General features: G+C 32.6%; 1 protein-coding gene across 21 annotated transcripts; it reads right to left on the bottom strand.

The window, feature by feature from the left end:
- Window positions 1-4,746: 4,746 nt before the first annotated feature.
- LOC114165800 (protein GAMETE EXPRESSED 3-like) lies at window positions 4,747-11,628 on the bottom strand. Of its 21 annotated transcripts, none has more exons than XR_014995456.1 (8): window positions 11,108-11,628; window positions 10,248-10,347; window positions 8,404-8,523; window positions 8,123-8,274; window positions 7,597-7,732; window positions 5,848-5,961; window positions 5,286-5,321; window positions 4,747-4,994 (listed from the first exon to the last, which is right to left on the bottom strand). XR_014995456.1 is itself a non-coding variant. In XM_085674168.1 (7 exons), exons 4-7 carry the CDS (start codon window positions 8,486-8,488, stop codon window positions 4,987-4,989), a joined length of 243 nt encoding a protein of 80 aa, XP_085530294.1. In that variant the 5' UTR covers window positions 8,489-8,528; window positions 9,852-10,129; window positions 10,248-10,389; window positions 11,108-11,628; the 3' UTR covers window positions 4,747-4,986. The 21 variants fall into 21 exon arrangements, 5 of the variants coding, with proteins under 5 accessions (XP_085530294.1, XP_085530291.1, XP_085530295.1 ...); XR_014995453.1 differs by having other exon boundaries at window positions 8,404-8,528; XR_014995451.1 differs by having other exon boundaries at window positions 8,404-8,573.
- Window positions 11,629-21,007: the final 9,379 nt, after the last annotated feature.

A 21,007-nucleotide genomic window follows, 5' to 3' on the forward strand; every position in this document is an offset into this window, starting at 1 on the left:
TTTCTTTTAATTTCATGGTGGGGCCCACGAAAATCCTTTTACTCTCTCTCCGTTTGGTCACTGTGTGGATGTAGCAGGAACAATTTCGTGGGTTCTTTACGGTGCTTATTGTATGATTTCTATATATAGATTTTTTAAGATAATATTTAGAAAAACGGAAAGAAATATAACGCCAAATATTAGGTTATTAATTTTAAAATATAAATAGAATAGGAATGATAGAAAGAAAAAAAAGGGTTTTGAATGTTAGGGTTTTAAGGGAGGACGGCTGCGGCTACTAGAGATATAGATGTTTTTCCTTGTATGGTTAGAGAGGAAAGGAGGAGAACAAAACGGTAAAGCAAAGGTTGAAGAGAACCCGAGGAGAGTGAAAGAAGAGGGGAGAAACACGTATAGGAGGAACTACACCAGGTAGGGGAAGTTAATTCTTTCGTTGTTCTTATACACGTTTGTTGGTTGATGCTTGAAACTTGCATGTGATACGAAATGAGTAGGAGTGTTGATTATGTCTTTGCTTGATTATGAATTACTAACCTAGTATTGTTTCATGCAAAAGTTTCGTTTTTTTTTTGTGTGGTTTGTTTTCTCTATGTTGTGTGTAAGACCTAGGAAATTCATATAAATAATAACTAATAAAGTACAAGTAATTATGGGTTGAGAATAACCTAAGAGAATTTCTTGACAAGTCTTAGACAACAAATAGTATTAGCTCATGTGGTTGAGAGCACTTAGTTGTGTTGAGAGGACTTGGGTTTGATTCTTGTATGCGCCACTAGTGTGATATTTTAATTGTGTTTTATTTTACCAATATATTATGACTGTGGAAGCATGATTTAAGCTTGTATGTATGTGTGAATTAACATGAATCATGTGATAGTTTGTTGGTGTACATGTGTTTAATGGATAGGAAGGATGTGTGTTCGAATCTTGGCTAGATTGAATATTATTCTTATGTTTTACTATTTTGCTAAGTGGTTAAATGATCTAGAAACTGTAGAAATTCTCTAGAAACCAGAAAGGTAGCAGTTTATATGTAGTGATGGCTATTAAAATTTACATTTAAGTTAATTTCGTTTTTATCATTTTTTTTATATTTATTTTAGGCTTAATTGGTGAGAGGGAGAAGAATGAGTGAGAAAACAAAGAGTCATAGTGTGTGGCAAGTGAGTGCTGAGAATTTGCAATCCAGAGAGGGAATTAGAGTGAAGGCAAGGAGGGGAGCTTTGGGAACAAGGAAGAATTCATTTGGAATTGTTTGGAGCTAGGACACCAAGTAAGGGGAGTTACACCTAATTGATTAATGCGTGAATAATGCATGTTTTGATTGTATGATTGAATGCATGAAAGTCTTTTCTTTCGTTTTTGATGTTGAAAATCACGTTTATGAGTTTTTGCCTAGAAAACCGCCTGGCAGTGTTCTTAAACCAGCAGACGACGCGAATTGAGTTTGGACAGTTCCGCATTTTGTTGGTTCTCATGGCACTTTTGGGACTTCCCTTGAACTTATATACTTTGTGGAATGTCTAATGTTATAAATTATTGGTATGAATGTCACAATTTTGATGATATTTTGTTGAATTGAGGAGTGCGATTACATGAGGGTAACTTTGGGATGAGAATGAATGAAAATCGTGAGATTCACGTATAACTGTGTGTTATCGGGTTCACGCGATTAAATTGCACACAAATGAAATTTGAAAGCATGATTGGGGTCTTTATGTGCAATTGGGGGATTGGGGTGTAATGTTATAAAGAAGTCAATAAACTAAAAATTGGCTAAGATAGATTAGGTGAGGGTTAATTCTTATTATTTTATTGATTATATTATTTTTCTTTCTCAACTCACCTTTTTTTGTTTGTGTTTGGTGATGATCGTGTGACTTGTCACGCGGAAATAGATGTGAATCCAAATGAGAACGCTGATGCATAGTGACAGAGTGGGGCAGACGATGGGGAATTTTTCTCTAGTTTTATTTTCATGCATTTTATAAATTTTATGATTCTTTTTCTCTATTATGAACATGTAATAAAGATGGATTAGTGTGATTGAACTACAACGAGATAAGTTTTAAATTTTCCCATGCTTGGGAACTTTATATAATGTTTTAATTCCAAAAGAAATTTTATGATATATGCTTTATCTAGTAATATCCATCTAGGGTGTTACATTATGTTGAACCCTCCGACCTTCATATGCTTTGCGCAAGGTGGAGAGTAGTGTGTTGTGTGCGGAGTATGTTGTTCTGTCTAGTTTGGCCATTCGTGTAAAGCCTGGTGCATGGGTTCTACTTTTAAATGAGTTTTATTGGATTTTTGGGGTTCTAGTAGGGGAAGCCAATCTTTTATGTTATTCTCTCTTATGCATGTATGTGTTTTGTGGAGGTTATATGTGATGAAACTTAACCTTGCCTCTTTGTCTATCTATATACTTGTGTTGTTTAAAGATTAAAACTATATATAGCATGTGTGTGTTATGGAATGCTATGGTTTCTTTCTCTGTGTGATAATCTTGTGAAGAACCCTTTCGTTCTTGTGTTTTAAACATCAGACTATCTTTTCGACGCTGTATAGAAGAACCTAGGTCTGTGTTGTTTTGTTCCTGTTCTCGTTCGCAATACTGGTGGAAAGACTTGCGGGTTGTAGATATAGTTTGTTGTTTCGAGTTTCGTGATGTTGATGGTGCATGCTCGTTGTTTTGTGGTTGAATAGTTTCACATTGCTTTGTGTTGCAGTGGCGTTGTTTCAATGTTAAATGTTTTTCCTTGCTATCACTTGTTAAGGGGTGGGTGCAGTACTTTTCTTTATTTTTATATATTGAAATGCCATGATTGGGTGGTAGGTTTTCTTTTTGGTTTTAGATCATGAGCTTTCATGCATTATAGAAGACCAGGGTGTGCATGGGATGTCTGTTCATCATGTTACAGGTTCTTCTACATGTTTTGGGGTGGAGTTCTTTTGGTTTCCACTACTTTATATGCTTTTGTTTAGGTGTTTTGGGGCAGTAGAACATGGTTGACATGCGACAACCAATACTTTCAGTCAGGGGGGTTCTCTTAGTTTTGGACTTTGGAATCCATATAGAATGCATCAATGGTTTGCACATGGCAGTGCATCTGTTCCTCTTTCTCCATATGTTTGGACCTTTTCTTCTTTAGACTTGTAATAGTGACGTATATTCATGGGTTGTGGGGTAGTGCATTGTTTTCATCAAATTGCCATATATTTGATGCATTTGTGGTGTTTGATGGAACATGTCCTTCGTTGCAGTAGTTGCTCTCTTGGCAACTTTTATTTTATGCTCTTAATATATTCAAATCACTTGCATGCATGAAATTAGTGGGACCCGTGCTACACTATTAGCTTTGTTCTTGTCATTTACTAGTCAAAATTGGGTTACATGAAGTTAAAGTGGATTTTAATATTTTTCCACTTGAATGTGGGTCCCTTTTTCTATTCAATTATAAAAATTGGTTCAAATAAGATACATGATAGGTGTTCTACGGAAAATTATCTTTTGACAAATTTTTTTAACAAACTTTTGACAAAGTTTCTATAAATAGAATTAAATAGATTATTTTTTTATTTTTTAATCAAAATAAAGTAATAATTGTAATACTTTTTTACTTCAAAAGGTAATTTGTCAAAAAGTTTGTCAAATTTTTTTGTTAAACTATCATCTTCCGGTGTTCTACGTAGCATCATTGTCAATTATAAGACAATTGATCAATAAAATCATAATTATATTATATTATATCTGTGTAAATAATGTTACATGGATTTCAATAAAAGAATGGAAGTTCATCTATTATTTTATTAATTTTATCTTGGTTATGTTTATATAAAACTAAAAATAAAGTGGAATATAGTAATAGGTGGTGGCATTGAACCTTTAATTTTTGGAAGAAAAAAATAATGTGTGAATAAATAATCGTAGTATGATTTCTGGAAAAATTAGAGTTTGGTTGTGGTTACTATGTTTAAATATATTATTTGGATGTGATGTTGGGTATTATTTGATATTTTTTTTGTAGAGTTTTTTTATATATCATTATTTATTGTTAGCTTACCCCTATTTGGTTGCTTGTGCGTTTGTTGTGTCTGCGATGATCATATAACGTGTGTGTTATACGAGAGCAAATGATAATGCAAATATTTCTAGAGTCACTACAAGGAAAAATATTTTTAACGGAGGTTTATTTTTACATTACCCAGGGTTAAAACCTCTACTAAGTTCTTTACTCGGGGTTTCAATTTCCCCCGCTAAACCATCCCTGGAGAATGTGTTAGCCAGGGTTTTTACGAACCCCGGGAAGCACCAATCAATAACGGAGGTTTTTTATCCTCTTGTATTTAACATAGGTTTTAAAACCTCAGTTAAGTTTTGTGGGTTTAAAATCCCCGGTTAATTACCATGAATTTTGAAACCTCCGTAAAATATCGTGGATTTTGAAACCTCCATAAAATACTATAGGTTTTAGAACCTCCATAAAATAACATAGGTTTCAAAACCCCCATAAAATACCATGGGTTTCAAAACCCCCTAAAATACCCTGGGCTTCAAAACCTCCGTAAAATACTATAGGTTTCAAAACCTCCGTAAAGTACCACAGATTTTTAAATTATTATTATATTTTTTTACTCATTTATATTTATGTATTCACATATATTTTTTCAATCACAATTATTTACATTTATTCTATTTTTTTAATCTATATTTAATGAAATTATACATAAATAGATATAAACTCATCAAATTGACAAATTATTTATGGATAACTAAATGTATATCAAAGTATAACAAATATACGAATTCAAATTCAAATTCAAGTACCATATTAGTCAGCAAAACCTATCATGAAGTACTGCAATGGTTCTCAAAACATAAAATGATTCAATTAACTTCCACATTATATTATATTCGTCAACTATCACATATGATTTTTCTCATGTCCAGAACTTGTTGTATTAGTTGGCACACTTCCTTGATCAGAAACCTACAATATAAATGTGAATCATAATTACAAATGTAAACTCTAAAAAATAAAAGAAGTTATACAGTCTTAAACATTATCGGTGCAGGATTGAACATACACTACAAAAAAAATGGACATTTGTGACGATTAAAATTACAAATTTTAGCGGTTAAAAATCGTCACAAATAAAATTTTTAGCGGTTTAAAAAATCATAAAAAATGTGAAAGACATTTTTTTTGTATTTTGTTCAATCTAAATAATAAAGTTATTTATCTGAAGGTAGGTGAAGAACAAATAAGGAAGATATGTACCTATAGTTCGGCATTGTAATGGGGTGCCAATCTCTGCTGTGAACATTAGGATCAATCCATTAGTAGTTCATTCAAACAAGCTATTTCATATAAAAAATAAAATTCCATGAGGTAAATACTCCATGGAAATTTTAGCTATGATCAACATTCTGCAAAAAGTGTTCAATTTCTCATCTGTTGATTTTATAAGAGCAACTTTAATGAAGTGGAAAAAGTTATTTAGTACCCTTATTCAATCTCATCAACAGCATTAACAAATTTTTCATGATTGATCCATGTTCACCATATTGATGAGTTTTACGTTGGATATAATTTCATTATTCAATACTATCAAAGAAAAAAAATGATTATATAAGAGAGAGCCCTCTTAATTGAGGCAGCAAGGAAAGCAAGAACAATCTCCTCATTCATAACAAAATGACTTAGATCACTCTCAGAAACTAAGGTAGAAACATGACCCGAATGATTCAACCGCACAGAAAAATAGTTAATTTTTTGCTTGTATGGAAACTTAAATTTTAATGCCAAGTGTTATGAGGAATGAGAAGTAAAAAATATGTACCAGGATATCTTTCAGACCAGTAGATTGATCCTGTGGCAGGAACCAACATGGTGAATAATGCCCCTTTTGGTCGAATTGCTGAAACAAGAGTGTATTCATCAATTGTGTGGCTAACTGCAGTAACATGTTTTGAGTGAACCCTTTAATCACTAGTAACCCTCTATCAGTAACCTATAAACAAAATTAATTATCAAATGCTTTAATGTAAGATCAGAAGGTTATCAAGTCTTGCATTTTAATGGCCAAGTGGGGTGATGCAAACACAATTACTTCTAAAAAATCTATCAAGTTAGGACACTCTTAGATAGTAGGACCACTTATAACTCAAGTTTTTGTCTTTCCTGCTCTATTAAAATTACCTTCACATCCGTATAAACTTGCGCATGTAGAATTTATTGTATTGCGCATTGGCTTTTGCTTCTCTCTGAATGATGAAATGGATAACCTTGTCAAGAGTCCATTTAACAACCATAATTGGTTTTCTAGTTACCAATATTTCATTGCAGGTCATTGCACCAACTCTAGAAATGTGGATCCTAATAATAGAAATCCTATAATGGATACTTTCTATTTGATTACTAGATAACTGCAACTGTTACAATTAAGTCAGTTTGGCAGGAATTGGTTTCCCCTTTCATTTCTTTCTTTGCTCTTGTAGTAATACAATGTTGATCGATCAGTTTGATTGAATATTCTTAGTTTGTTTACAAAGGTTATTTAGAATAGCAAAGTACTCACTCAGTCTAAAGACAATTTTATTGAACTCCAAGATAGATGTGTAGTCACAAAAGAAATGATAAGGTATGAAGAAAATGTATTGTATGACAAGATGTAGGTATGTATAGTTGTGATTGAGACAAAGATGACATAAAACTGGTTAACACTGTAAATTGCAACATGGTTTTGTCTGCACTATGAAAAGGGGAAGAGAAACCAAAAAGGATAATGAGAAGCATACCAAAAAGGATCACCACTACAAATTTTAGACCAAAACAGACCAATTACCTGGGTATAGGTATATCAGGATCATAAAAACTACAGTATCTATCTTCAAATACCTAAATATAAGAAGCATACCATAAGAATGGTAATAATAAAGATATAATAGATCACAAAAATAATAGTCATTTTTTTAAATCTTTAACTTGAAAGCTTGTAACACTAAAAGTTTTATTTTTTTCCTTTCTTGGCTAATTCTTGATGAGAGGAGGACTAAGGCTAAGGTGTACGAATTATTTTTACTTCACCTTCGGAGGTTTAACACCAATTTCAATATTGCGGTTATTTCCCTGCATGTCAACTTGTAGGTTAATTTTACCTGTTATCCTCTTAGTGTTAAAAAGGGTAAAAAAAAAAAGAAAGTTGCAGGACTATCAAGGTGAGTTTCTTGCCCATTCAGTAGTTAAATGAGAGTGAAACATATATGCATAAAAAATTTGACAATTAATTGAGTTTGTTTAAACAAATTTCTCCATAAACATAAGAAAGAAAAAGTTTTCTCATGAACTAAAATCAACTCACATTAGCAATCTCCTCAATTTCTCTAAAAAATAATTTATAATTAATGCATAAACTAATTTTAGTAAACGTAGATATCTATTTTATATTTTCTTCTCCTTGAATGTTTGGAGAAAACATTAACTAGACCAATCTTCTAACCACTTATTTTATACTTTGCAACACAATTTAATAAATAAAAGTTAACTTGTGTCTACAATCTGAATGTGAATTCATAAGAAACAGACCAACCGCTAATAACTTCAATGTGTGCAATGGCACAACACGATCATCATGATCAATTGTCAACAACATGGTTGATGGATACTGAATAGACTGATCAGTATGTTGTTCCCATGGTCTCTTGACATTATGGAGTGGAGAGTATCTACAACAGTGGATAATAGAAACAATCATTTTCAATACACAAGTTACATATCCAAACATTAGCAAATCACAAGAGTTCATTAAGCAATCTATTTTACCACATTTTTTTATTCTATCCCATTTTACAAAAAATAATATGTAGTATTTACCTTCTCTTCAAGGGTATAAAATACAGATAAGAATTGAAAATCCTCAACTTCAACAAACCAGGAAGAAACTATATATATATATATATATATATATATATATATATATATATATATATATATATATATATGATGCTTGAAATATTGGGAGTTAAAAACACACCAACAAAGAAAATAGGAATCCCCCAACAGAACTATTAATAATAAGAGAACTGTGGAAAAATGCACAGGTTTATGCTCTATACCTATCAAGACAACTTCAACTTCAGGACCAAAGAATAATATGTTGTACATATATATATATATATATATATATATATATATATATATATATATATATATATATATATATATATATATATATATATATTATATTTATAGAGTTCCTTATTCTTCCCTGTTATATTCATCAATGATAAGCGATCAAATGACAAAGGCAGTAATTAAAAATGTGAAAAAATATTCTAAAGAACTAATTTTCATAAATTTCAACAATTATTTTTCCATTAGGTGTTATCAACTTTACCAAGTGATCTAGTGTCCGTAGTCGTCAGCCACCACAAAGAAAAAAAAAAGAAAATGCTCTTTGACTCCACACGTGGGAAGGTCATATCAGTGCTTTATCTCTTTGGCACATCATAAATTTCTGCACTGTAAACCCATTATCATTCTGCAATGCTTGTTAGGTGGGTGATGCTGCAAGATATTTTAAATTTGTCCCAGGTGGCAAAACAAAATATTAAATGCACACAAAATAATAAAACTTAAAAGTCAAAAATAGGCCTAACATAACATAAACATTAATAACTCACAGAAACTAACATAACACAGTAAAAAACACTTAATTAAATGTCAGTACGTGTCACAATCCCTTGGAACTAATAAGAAAATTACTATATCAATTCGCAGAATCTCAAAATAAAAACAAAAGAAGAAGCAAAAGCAGGTTTAAAATGAAGACCCTCAACTAAAACACCATTGGATTTGAGTCCAAGAATCTCCTTGTTACTTTGCTTTGTCAAACTCCTCTCAAACCTTGCTCAAAACAGATTCAACCAATTGTTCTGTGCACAAGAAAAATATTAAAAACTAGATTTAAAGGAACTTTTTCTCTTAGGATTGTGAATGACTAAAACAAAGTGAAGCAGCATACTATGTTTAGGACATCTTTTATGGTCATCATTCCTATCTAATGAAGCCTATAAAACTTCACTAAGAAGACTGACATAATTACCTGCTCACTTAAAATTAAAAGTTGCTTTATAAGGAAGAGTTGTCCATTTGTGATGATCTTTTTGCTATTAATTTGCTTGCTTTTTGTGGCAGACAAAGGAAGCATAACAGAGAAGGTTTAGACTAATCACATTGTCAAATTTAAATACTTAGTAATCTTCTTGCTAGTAACAAAAAGGTCATTGATATACTGCAGAGAGCAAATTTTCTGCCAATTTAATATCCATCATGTATACTATCACAAGAAGTAACTCATCCACAACAAATAGCTTAGCAGGAGTATTACCAGTGTTAATACATGGCTACATAAGTGGTATTCCCAAGTACAACAAACATGAACATCAAAGGATTGAGTCCCTGCAAACAGGACCATTTCCACACATATATTTTACTGTGCTCCTATTCAATGAAACCTCAAATTTCCCTGAGCATCATTTCAATTCACCAAAGCTACCAAGGTCACAATTGACGGAGGTGGTCTACTATTCACTAACTAAAAAGTGAAGTAATTTACTGCACTATGACAAGAAAAAATCTCAGCACTAAGCACACAATGTAATGCGCTCCAATAGAATTTTAAGTATCATTATGGTGGATCATAACAAGTAAGAAGTAACATATAATCATCCATTAGAATTTTTTTTTTCAATGGAATTTCAACCAATATTAAAAAGTGGATTCAAAAGTTTTTTTTTCATTCTGAAAATATTTATGTAACACAGATGGGGTTGCTTTTACTACCTGAGTTGTTTCTCAGTGGTGTTAACAAAGTAACCATCTTGAAGGAGGTTCTTGATAATCCATGAACCAATAAAGCTTGTTCCTCTTGTTACACAAACTCTTCCTTTGCTTTATTCCATTTTCTTATGCTTTTTCTCTTCCTCTGATTACTATTTAATGTGCCATTAATGCATAAGCAATAACAATGTTTGATAACTACACTCTTAGTCTCCACCACACAGAATTTAAGAAATAAACAAAAGGTTGTCTACATCTAAATCTTGAACCTCTTGAGAAGCCTGTAACATATTTGCATCAGAAGCCCTCTAAAAGAATTTATAAAAGCAACAAAAGCATTGAAAACTTAATAAAAAACAACATAATAATTATTAAAGACAAAATATTGAAGAGAAAAACCTGTAACAGTGAAGCCCCCCATCTATATGCTCCTAGATTGATGCAGTCTTTTTGCTAAACCAAGCAGCCCCAAAGCAAGTCCATATTGTGCAGGCACACACTGTGGTGAAATCTCCAAAGCTTGTCAAAATTGTTAAACTACCTTCTCGTAGAAAGACTCAAAGTTTAACATATCATCAAAAACAGAAACAGTTGAGTAGTAATAGAACAACTTCATCAAACATTTGTTAGATACAATACACTTTAATATTTTTCAAGTATGGGTTTAGAGACAGAGTATTCTATCTTGTCTTTTGCATTTCCTAGGTGCTATAATTTGATAAATTATAAAACTAAACATAAGTACAACCATAACCACCAGAAAAAAAATGTATAGTAAGGAAATAGAAATCTACCAAATTCAAAGTCCAACCAGATAATACTAACTAAATGCTAACTATTACTTTGTATCAAAGGAAAAAATTTCACAAATGAGGAACTTTTGTTACAATGTCTATATATACTGCAAAATATCAATCTAGAGATAGTTGTAGTTGTCTAACCAATAACAGTTATAAACGATTTTAACAGAAAAAATTGACAAGTAAAAAGTACGTTTAACTATTTATAAATGAATTTGTAATTCTTCATGAAGATAAGTTCACCCTTGAGCAATGAATGATCATAGCAAGAATAATCTATAATCATATTTCTTAAACTCTAACATGAATTTATAATTCTTCATGAAGATAAGTTCATCCTTGAGCTGCTCCAAGTGCTACTTCAGCATATCACCACATTCAATCACTCAATTACTAACAAATTTCAACTTGTATAAATGACAAATTTCAAGTTAGGAGCAGAGAGGAACAATTAATTACCATAAGAATCAAAGTCGAAGGTAGGAGCACCGTTGTTGGGTTTGGGATGCTTGTCGTCAAGTAGAATTTGCTCCACGTGTTGCCAAGACTGATTTCATTGTCGATGAAGGAGGTAAAGGCGGCGGAAGAACAATCGACGTCGTCATTGCCGTTTGATGAAAGCGTTGGCGGCAAGATGAATGTCGATTTCATATTCTTCAGCGATGGCAGAGTCACCAAATTCCTTCACATGCTCATGGTAGACATACTTCTCGTGATCGGTGAACGCGACTTTGAAGTCGAAGGTCTCGTTCCAATCAAACCCTAGCTCGACGAAGGCATTTTTTCGTAACTGTCCTCGCGCGACGAGTCGAGGATCGACTCCACTACGCTGGCCGAGTACACGAATCATGTGGCGAGGAGGTCACCGAGCTTCGGATCCTCAAAGTTGATCTCCCAACAGTCCTAAAGACATAGGACTCAAAGTTGATCATTGTACTTGTAGCCACTGGAGGAGATGGAAAAAATTTGGTTAAATTATCCTGTCAAATTTCAAATGCTAACTTCCTGTAAATATAAATTTATAAAAAATGTTTCTACGAAAAGATACAAAATTGCTGCGAATTTAAATTTTGTATGAAAAACTTTATAAAATAAATAAATTTTTCAATAACTTTTATATCAAAATTCGACACAAATAAATTTAGTGAAATTTGTAAGAAATTTGAAATTTTTATAATATTTTCCTGCGAAATTTTAAAATTATTTAATATGTTATTTGCTGATATAAATTTGTAACAAAATTCGTAATAAATATAAAAAAAATTGTGAAATTTGCTAGAAATCAAAATTGGTAAGAAAAAATCATATAATAAGTAAATTCTTGGAAAATTTTGCAAGAAAATTTTATGAATTTTTTTCACAACAAATCTTGCAAATAAATCATAAATTTTTAGTAGTGTACAGAAGAGAAAACCTTTACAAAAGTTACAACCAAAACAATTAAATTTAAAATAATATAAAAAAAATTTGACGATTAAAAAAATTAACAGAAAACAAAAATGTTTTTAGCGGTGTTTTTTCACCGTTACAAAATAACCGTAAATAAAAAAATAATTTTATATAACAAAATTCAAGTGAATTAATTGTGGAAGGCTTTTTTTCTTAAGAAAATAATCTACATGTATTTTTTTAATAAATAAATTTTAAAGAACATTACATATATTTTCATAGAAATAAATTGGCAAAAAATAGTATAAGTAATAATTGTATACATTTTATGGAGTGTGAACATGGAGTTTGAAAGAAACCTAGACTATTTTCTAGAGTTTTAAAACTAAATCTTTGTAATTTAGCAAAGATTTTAAAAACCTATACTACTTTTTAGAGGTTTAACACTAAACCTTTGTAATTTAAGAGAGGTTTTAAAAACCTAAACTATTTTTTAGAGGTTTAAAGTTAAACCTTTGTAATTTAACGGAGGTTTTGAAAACCTACACTATTTTATAGAGGTTTAACACTAAACCTTTGTAATTTAAGGGAGGTTTTAAAAAAACCTAAACTATTTTTTAGAGGTGTAAAGTTAAACCTTTGTAATTTAACGGGGGTTTTGAAAACCTACACTATTTTATAGAGGTTTAACACTAAATCTTTGGAATTTAACGGAGATTTTAAAAACCTCAGTTAAGTTAATCTATTACTAAGGTTATATTAACCTTTGCTAAATAACCCCCGTTAAATGCAATTTTTTTTGTAGTGAGTGGGGCTGATTGACGAGAGGATAAGGGTGAATTCAGGATTTTATTAATTTTCATTAAGTTGTTTAAATTAAATATTAGAAATGTGTAATTTCTTTTATTTGTTGTTGACATTGGAAAGGTTTTTGACAATCGATGTTTTGAATTAAAATATTTAATAAATTAAATTCTAGGATTTTACATTAGTATGTTTTGTCGGTAATTTTTTTAATTTTATAACTTTTCGTGACATCCCAAAATTTGGGGTGTTACACACAACACTTGAGTGGTATAGATATCTTAAACAGAACAAATCAACTTCAAGAAATTAATTTTGGCTTGAAATCAACCAAGCTAAATCAGCCTGCCTTTGGTAGAACTCATAACTGGGTAAAGAAAAGCATATTTTGGGAATTGCCTTATTAATGTCTAGCAGTTTCTGCATCCTAAAATGGTGACCGAATTGATTCAATTAAATAGGTTTTTAGCGTTTAAAGATAGCCTAACTTTTTAACTAGCGAATTCAACCCCCCCCCCCTCCTTCTTGGCATTTCAAAAATTTCAAAACTAACATAATTGACATATGGAAGACAGAAGAGTGGAAAAAGAAATCTATTGCTGGTAAAAACAATAGGGCATCCAAGCCAGAAGCTATAGTGCACACTAGAGGGTCAATAAGCTTTGGACAACACTTGAAAAAGATGGTATTCATTTTCTCAATTTTTAGTAATATCTATAACTCTCTAATAATACTTGTGGATATCATTAGTGCATCAATCATATACATAAACATACTTATAAATTTTGATATACATTTGGATTTTGATAGTATTGATTCTATAGAATTACATAATATTTTACAGGAGACAAAACGTAATGGGTCTGTTTATATGGTGAACTATACAACAAAGATCATAAAAGAAAAGATAGTCAATATGTCTCCAATAAATCAAAAAATTTCATGGTAAGAATACATGTTTTAAAGATAATATTTATTTAGTTATTAAATCTTATCTTACAAAGTGATTAATTTATTATATAGGAATCATATGAAAGTGCTATGGTAGAAAAGTATGGAGAAGATGTATCAAAGCATCCTAAAGTTGATTATGAAGTATGGGTGAAGGTGGATGGAAATAAGAAAGGTAGAATTCACGGTATTGGTCATAGCTTGGATCTTGCCCTTATTAGTGTGAATGGTTCATCTTCATCAGTTGTAGGTCCTTCTACAAATTCAAATTATGCACCTCCAACAAAAGAAATCACTGTAATAACTACACAAATGTCTCAAATGCAGCAATAATTACATTTACAGACAGAATCTCAAAAGCAACTACAAATAGAGTTACAAACACAAACAGAGGCACATGCACAACAGGGCAAGCTCAATTGAAAGGACATGCATGCACAATTTCAAGCTCAATTCCAAGCACAAATATAAGCACAAATGTAGGCACAAATGCAAGCACAACTGGAAATGCAAACACTTTTACAATAACAAATGCAAACACAGATGGAGTTTTTCAAGACACAAATATTTCATTCATTAAAGATATCATCACCACCATCAGTTACGATACACAATTTTAATCATGTATGTTGACAATTGTTCTATTTGTGATGCTTAAAAACTTTCATTATGTTCTTGACTTTGACTATTTTAAATATGGTAAAATTTGACATGTTTCATATAAATTGGTTAGCAAGATTTATTATAGTTTTATATAATATTGACAATTAAATCAATTTTATAAGGTACAAAAATAATATGGGCATGAAATATTTTGGCTTGTATTACAATTGGTGAAGAATTATCGAGGGTTTAGCTAGGGATTTGCTACAAACATTTTGCTAAGGATTAGTGAGGGATTTGCTAGAATTAATTTGTTGGGGATTAGTTAGGGTTTTGCTACAAGTAGTTTGCTAGGGATTTGCTACAAACATTTTGCTAGGGATTAGCTAGGGATTTCCTACACATTTTGCTAGGGATTAACTAAGGATTTGCTACAACTAATTTCCTAGGGATTAATTAGGGATTTGCTACAAACATTTTGTTAGGGATTAACTAGGAATTTGCTACAACTAGTTTGCTAAGGATTAGCTAGCATTTTGTTACAAACATTTTGCTAGGGATTAGCTAGAGATTTGCTACAACTAGTTTGTTAGGGATTAGCTAGGGATTAGCTACAAAGTAGTTCCCTAGCTACTTAGCTACCTATAATTTAGCTATGCTTAAGTATTCTCGCTATTTCCTCGCTAATCCTTTGCTGAATGGGTTTGTGAGGGATCAGTGAGGGATTAGCTAGGGATTATTCCCTCACTAATCTCCAAATTTCTAATAGTGCTTCTTTGTTTCCACCATTGTTTTTCTACATAATCTTGGATAGAGCTTGGATCAGTGACTGCACAACCAAAATTAGATGAAGATATTTCCTAATTTACATTATTTTTAAGTTTTAGTTCAATTCTACCAATTATAGACATGTTTTCAAATTACTTCTGAATGAATCTTCGTTTTCATATTTTGTATTGAATGAATCTTCTATTTCTCATTTACCTTCTTTGATAAACTGATGCACGTATGAAATTGGTTATGTGAGCTTTTTGATTCATAATTTTAATGGATTCAACTTGGAAACAAGTTGAAATCCAAATGATGCACAATCATCTAATCTTTATCAAATGTCTCTTGATTAGAATCACACATGCTCAAGCCATCAATGGAGACAAGAAGAAGCCATCATGTGGTATCAGAGCCTTGGTTTTAGTGAGTTAAGTGCTTCTTCTCCATTTTTCTTTCAATTCCATGTTGTTCATCACTTCTTCTACTTGTCTTGTTGTTTTTGTTCATTTTATTTTGAGTATTAATGTCTTTTTACTTTGGTTCATCTTCATTTGCTTCATCTTGAACCATCCTTGTGTGCTTTAGGTGTTCTATTTGGTTTCTACCGTTTACTTTTCATTTTAATAGAGTATTTGTTGTTTTTGGTTCAGTTCATTCTCTTGTTCTTGAGTTTATTTTTATTTTAAGATCCATATATTTTGTCTAGAGTCATGTTTAGTCCATATATGTTATTAATTCCTTGTTTAGCTTTTCATTTTCTTTGAATTTGTTGGTGATGTGCTGCTGAATTCTGTTTCAGATTTGAGTGCAGTTTTAATCCTTAAAAATTAACACTCTCTTCTCTCTTTGAGCCTTGGAAATGAACCTTCACATCTAGATAACCTTAGTTATCTTAATGTCCAGTGGGAATTTTCCTTGTACTTGCTTAACATCACCATAAATCACACTAAATTTCCTTTCAATTGATTGTGCTTTGGTGCTTTTTCATTTCTATTTTTGAGTTCAGATTGTTATTTATATCTTAGCAATGTCTTAGAGTCAATTTCCATTGTGTTTCATTGTGTTTCATGATCTTCTTTTGATTCCTTTAAGTTTCCTTCTCCTTTGAGCTTTTTGTTTCCATTAAAATGCAAATGATCAAGCATAATGTGGTGGTGATTTTGTTTTGTGGTGGAAACTAGCTGTTGTAAGAGCTATAGAAAGAAAGAAAAAGAGCACAAAAAAAATACAAGCAAGTGCCAAAAAGAATCAAAAGAAAAGATCAAAAGAAAGTGGTAAAAGAAGTACACTAGAATCACTACCATCACTTGAATTTGAGAGCATTATTTTGTTGCATTTTACTGCTGTTCCAGTTTCTGTCTGACTGCACACTGTTTGTATTTGATTTATCATAAAATATTGGCTGGTGCAAATCCAAATCTAATTTTTGCCTCTTTTAGCTAAGACATAGACGAAAAAGTGAAAAAAGGAATCATTGAAAAATGTTGAGAAATGAAAAAATAAAAAATAGCTGAAGCAGAGGCCTGAATTAACGTTTTTGGACTAGCAGTGAGTGAAAAATCAAATTTCAGTGTAGTTTTCTAGCTTATTTTGGTTGTTTTTCATCTATTCTAGTGCCATTCATTACGTAATTCATTTGAGTGCTTATATTGTTTCTTTACCTTATTTCTAGTTTTTCATTTCTTTGGTAATGCTTTGAGTTTGTCATGGCATGATTCACTTTTGGTTTAGCAATTATAATTTTGTGCTTTTCTTGCTTTATTTCTTGACCTCTTTTGGTTTGGTTTCTATATTTGGTGCATACTTCTTTTTGGAGGTGATCTAATTTTCCTAAGGTAGCATCCTAGGAGGTGGAGTACCTAGTCCCAAAAGAGAATCCTCTTTGGTGAGATCAAGAGGAAGTGCAAGATTGAAACACTTGTGAGGACCAAGCCAAGAAGACAAAGCCAAGAAGACCTTTTACATTTTGTGCACTTTGATTATATTCAAATTGAGTTGTAAAATTGTAATGCTTTCCTTCTTGTGTTCATGGCCTAGTTAGGTGTCTTGGGGAGTCTTAGGTACTCTATACATTAGTGAAGCGCTTTTAGTGGTGAAGTTTGAAGGTTCCAAGTGCCTTCTACTTCTACCAAAACTTAGGCCGCATATAGCTTATAATCTTTCTTGTTTTTAATTTTCTTGTTTGATAGTTTAGTGTGTGTCAACTTAGTCTTTGAATTAATTTCATTTAAGAAGTTTTGTACAAAAGTTTCAAGTTCCCTTGGCTAGGAAAGACTTAGTATGTAAGCAATCCAAGTGATTCACCTCTCTTTCCTGGAGAAGAACTAAAAGCTTTTGCTATCTTTCTTCTTTGAAATTTTCTTTTAAAGACCAAAGTATTCTAAAAAAAAATGTCTCAACCTCATTCTCAATGTATGAGTGCTTCAAATGAAGAAGAAATAATTTTGAAACAAATTGCCTTTGATTTGAGAGCACTACTACGTTGGAAGGAAGATGAAATAATTGCAAGGGAAATGGAAAAACAAGAAAGAGATAGGTTTCATCAACTTTTAGATGAAGAGAGGAGGGGAACAAGAAATATGGAAAGGTTGCATGAGAGGATGAGTAATAGGAGTCAACATTTGTACTCCCACACTCCAACACTAGTCACACACTATGAAGAAGATAGTAGACTAGTTGACAACTTCTATCAACCTCCTCCTCCTCTAAGAAGAGAAAGAAGAGAGCCTAGGGAACCAAGAGCCATTAGAATACACCTCCCTCACTTTTATGGGAAAGATGATGTTGAAGCTTATCTTGATTGGGAAATGAAGGTTGAACAACTCTTTGCTTGCCATCAAATAAGTGAGGAGAGAAAAGTACCCTTAGCTACCCTTAGCTTTCAGGGCAATGCTATGTATTGGTGGACTGCCCTCGAAAGAGATAGGAGAATCAATCAAAGTCCCGAGGTCAAATATTGGAATGACCTCAAAGGAGCCCTTAGGAGAAGACATATTACCTCCTACTATCATAGAGAGCTAATGGATAAGCTCCAAAGACTCCATCAAAATAAAATGAAAGTGGAAGAATATAGACAAAAGATGGAGTTATATATGATGAGGGCTGGGATTAGGGAGTCCGAGGATACCACCATTGCAAGGTTTCTTAGTGGCTTAAGTCTTGAGATAAGAGATAGAGTAGAATTGTTGCCCTACCAAGACTTAAATGACTTGGTTCAACTTTGCATAAAGGTAGAGCAACAAATTCTAAGAAAAAATTTTCAAAATGACTACTCTAACTCTTATACCAAGAAAGAATTCAAGAGGTAGGGTAAGCAAGTCAAAGAGGAACCCTCCAAAATTTTCAAGAAAAAGGAGAAACCAAGGGAAGGCACATCTTCACACACTCGCACTAGTGAAATCAAATGTTTCAAGTGTCTTGGTAGAGGTCATGTTGCATCTCAATGCCCCACCCAAAAGACCATGATCTTAAGGGGTGTTGACCACTATAGTAGCCAAGATGAGCAAGAAAGTGAGAATGGGACTTCTAGTGAGGAGTCTAATGATGAGTCTAAGGAAATTGTCTATCCTTGTGAAGGAGACCTTCTAATGATTAGAAGACTTCTTAGCAACCAACCCATTCAAAAAGAGCCAACACAAAGAGAGAACATCTTTCATACAAGATGTAAAATTTTAGAAAACACTTGTTCTCTCATTATTGATAGTGGTTCATTTTGCAACTGTTGTAGTACAAGGTTGGTTGATAAGTTGGCTTTGATTATCATTCCCCATCCAAAACCTTACAAACTGCATTGGCTTAATGAAAGTGGGGATTTGACAGTCCAACATCAAGTGAAGGTCAAGTTATCCATAGGGAAATATGAAGATAGTGTGCTATGTGATGTAGTACCTATGGAAGCTTGCCATGTTTTATTGGGAAGACCTTGTCAATTTGACAAGAAAACCATGCATAATGGTCTTACCAATGAAATCACCTTCACTCACAAGGATAGAAAATTTGTCATGCATCCTTTATCACCATCCCAAGTGGTAGAGGATCAAATCCAAATGAGAAAGAAGTTGGAAAAGGAGAGAAAAGAGGATAAAAAAAAAGTCCTCCCTCTCTCCCAAAAAAGTAACTAAAGATGAATCTGAGGTGGGAGAGATTGGTGTTCCTTCTCCCAAGGTCATTCAACATGAGAACATTTTGACTATAAAATCTTTGAACCAAGTTCTCAATGATGAACAACCTTCATGCCTCTTGTTATGTAAAGGAACACTCACATGCACTGCCACATTTCTTGAATTTAAGAGTCTACCTCCTAAAATTGAAAATCTTATGAAAGAGTTTGAGGATATATCCCCTAAGGAAGGGCCAATTGGGCTTCCTCCTTTTAGAGGAATTGAGCATCAAATAGATTTAGTGCCTGGGGCAAGTCTTCCAAATAGACCAGCCTATAGGACAAATCCTCAAGAAAAAAAGGAGATAAAGTCTCAAGTGCAAAAATTGTTGGAGAAGGGTTAGGTTCAAAAGAGCCTAAGTCTTTGTGCTGTGCCTGTTTTGTTAGTGCCTTAAAAGGATGGAAAGTGGAGAATGTGTTGTGATTGTAGGGCTATAAATAACATCACCATCAAATATAGGCATCCAATCCCTAGGCTTGATGACATGTTTGATGAGTTGCATGGGTCCCTCATGTTTTCTAAAATTGATCTAAAGAGTGGTTATCACCAAATAAGAATCAAAGAAGGTGATGAGTGGAAAATCGCTTTTAAAACCAAATTTGGACTATATGAGTTGTTGGTGATGCCCTTTGGGCTTACTAATGCACCTAGCACATTCATGAGGCTAATGAATCACGTTCTTAGAGAGTGCATAGGAAAGTTTGTGGTTGTCTACTTTGATGACATTTTGATTTATAGCAAGTGCTTGCATGAGCACATAGACCATCTGAGGTTTGTCCTTACCATCCTTAAGGTAAATAGTTTGTTTGCAAATAAAGAGAAATGCACTTTTTGTGTAGATAGTGTTATTTTCTTAGGTTTTGTAGTAAATAAAAATAGGTTCCATGTTGACCCTACAAAAATAAAGGCCATCCAAGAATGACCTACTCCTAAAAATGTTGGAGAGGTTAGGAGCTTCCATGGTTTGGCAAGCTTTTATAAGAGGTTTGTTCCTAACTTCTCTACTTTGGCTTCACCCCTCAATGAACTTGTCAAGAAAGATGTATCTTTTAATTGGGGTGAAAAACAAGAGTCTGCTTTTCAGCAACTCAAGGAAAAGCTCACCAATGCACCCATTCTAGCTTTACCAAACTTTTCAAAAACCTTTGAGCTAGAGTGTGATGCATCCGGTGTAGGAATAGGTGTTGTGTTATTGCAAGGAGGGCACCCAATTGCTTATTTCAGTGAAAAACTTCATGGTGCCTCCCTCAACTATCCCACCTATGATAAGGAATTGTATGCCTTAGTTAGGGCCCTTCAAACTTGGGAATACTACCTTGTGTCCAAAGAGTTTGTCATTCATAGTGACCATGAGTCGCTAAAATATTTGAAGGGCCAACATAAGCTAAATAAAAGACATGCTAAGTGGATGGAATTCTTGGAACAATTTCCTTATGTGATAAAGTACAAAAAGGGCAAAAAATGTGGTGGCTGATGCCTTGTCTAGAAGGCACACCTTGTTTTCAAAATTGGGAACCCAAATTCTTGGATTTGATCACATTCCAGAAATGTATAATCAAGATTCTGAGTTTTCCTCTACTTATGTTGAATGCATGGAAAGACCTCAAGGAGGTTTCTATGTGAATGAGGGGTATTTGTTTAAAGAAGGAAAATTTTGTATTCCCCAAGGTTCACAAAGAAA

This window comes from Vigna unguiculata, chromosome 6, assembly GCF_037176805.1.
Source record: "Vigna unguiculata cultivar grain cowpea cultivar isolate G323 ecotype 2 chromosome 6, ASM3717680v1, whole genome shotgun sequence".
Classification (NCBI taxonomy): Eukaryota; Viridiplantae; Streptophyta; class Magnoliopsida; order Fabales; family Fabaceae; genus Vigna; species Vigna unguiculata.

Coding starts and splice junctions, on each gene's coding strand:
- LOC114165800 (XM_085674169.1), bottom strand. CDS start 8,488: ATGACCTTCCCACGTGTGGAGTCAAAGAGCATTTTCTTTTTTTTTTCT. Junction 5,962..8,403: donor TACGGACACTAGATCACTTG/GTAAAGTTGATA, acceptor ATGTTACTGCAG/TTAGCCACACAATTGATGAA. Junction 5,322..5,847: donor CTGGTCTGAAAGATATCCTG/GTACATATTTTT, acceptor TAATGTTCACAG/CAGAGATTGGCACCCCATTA.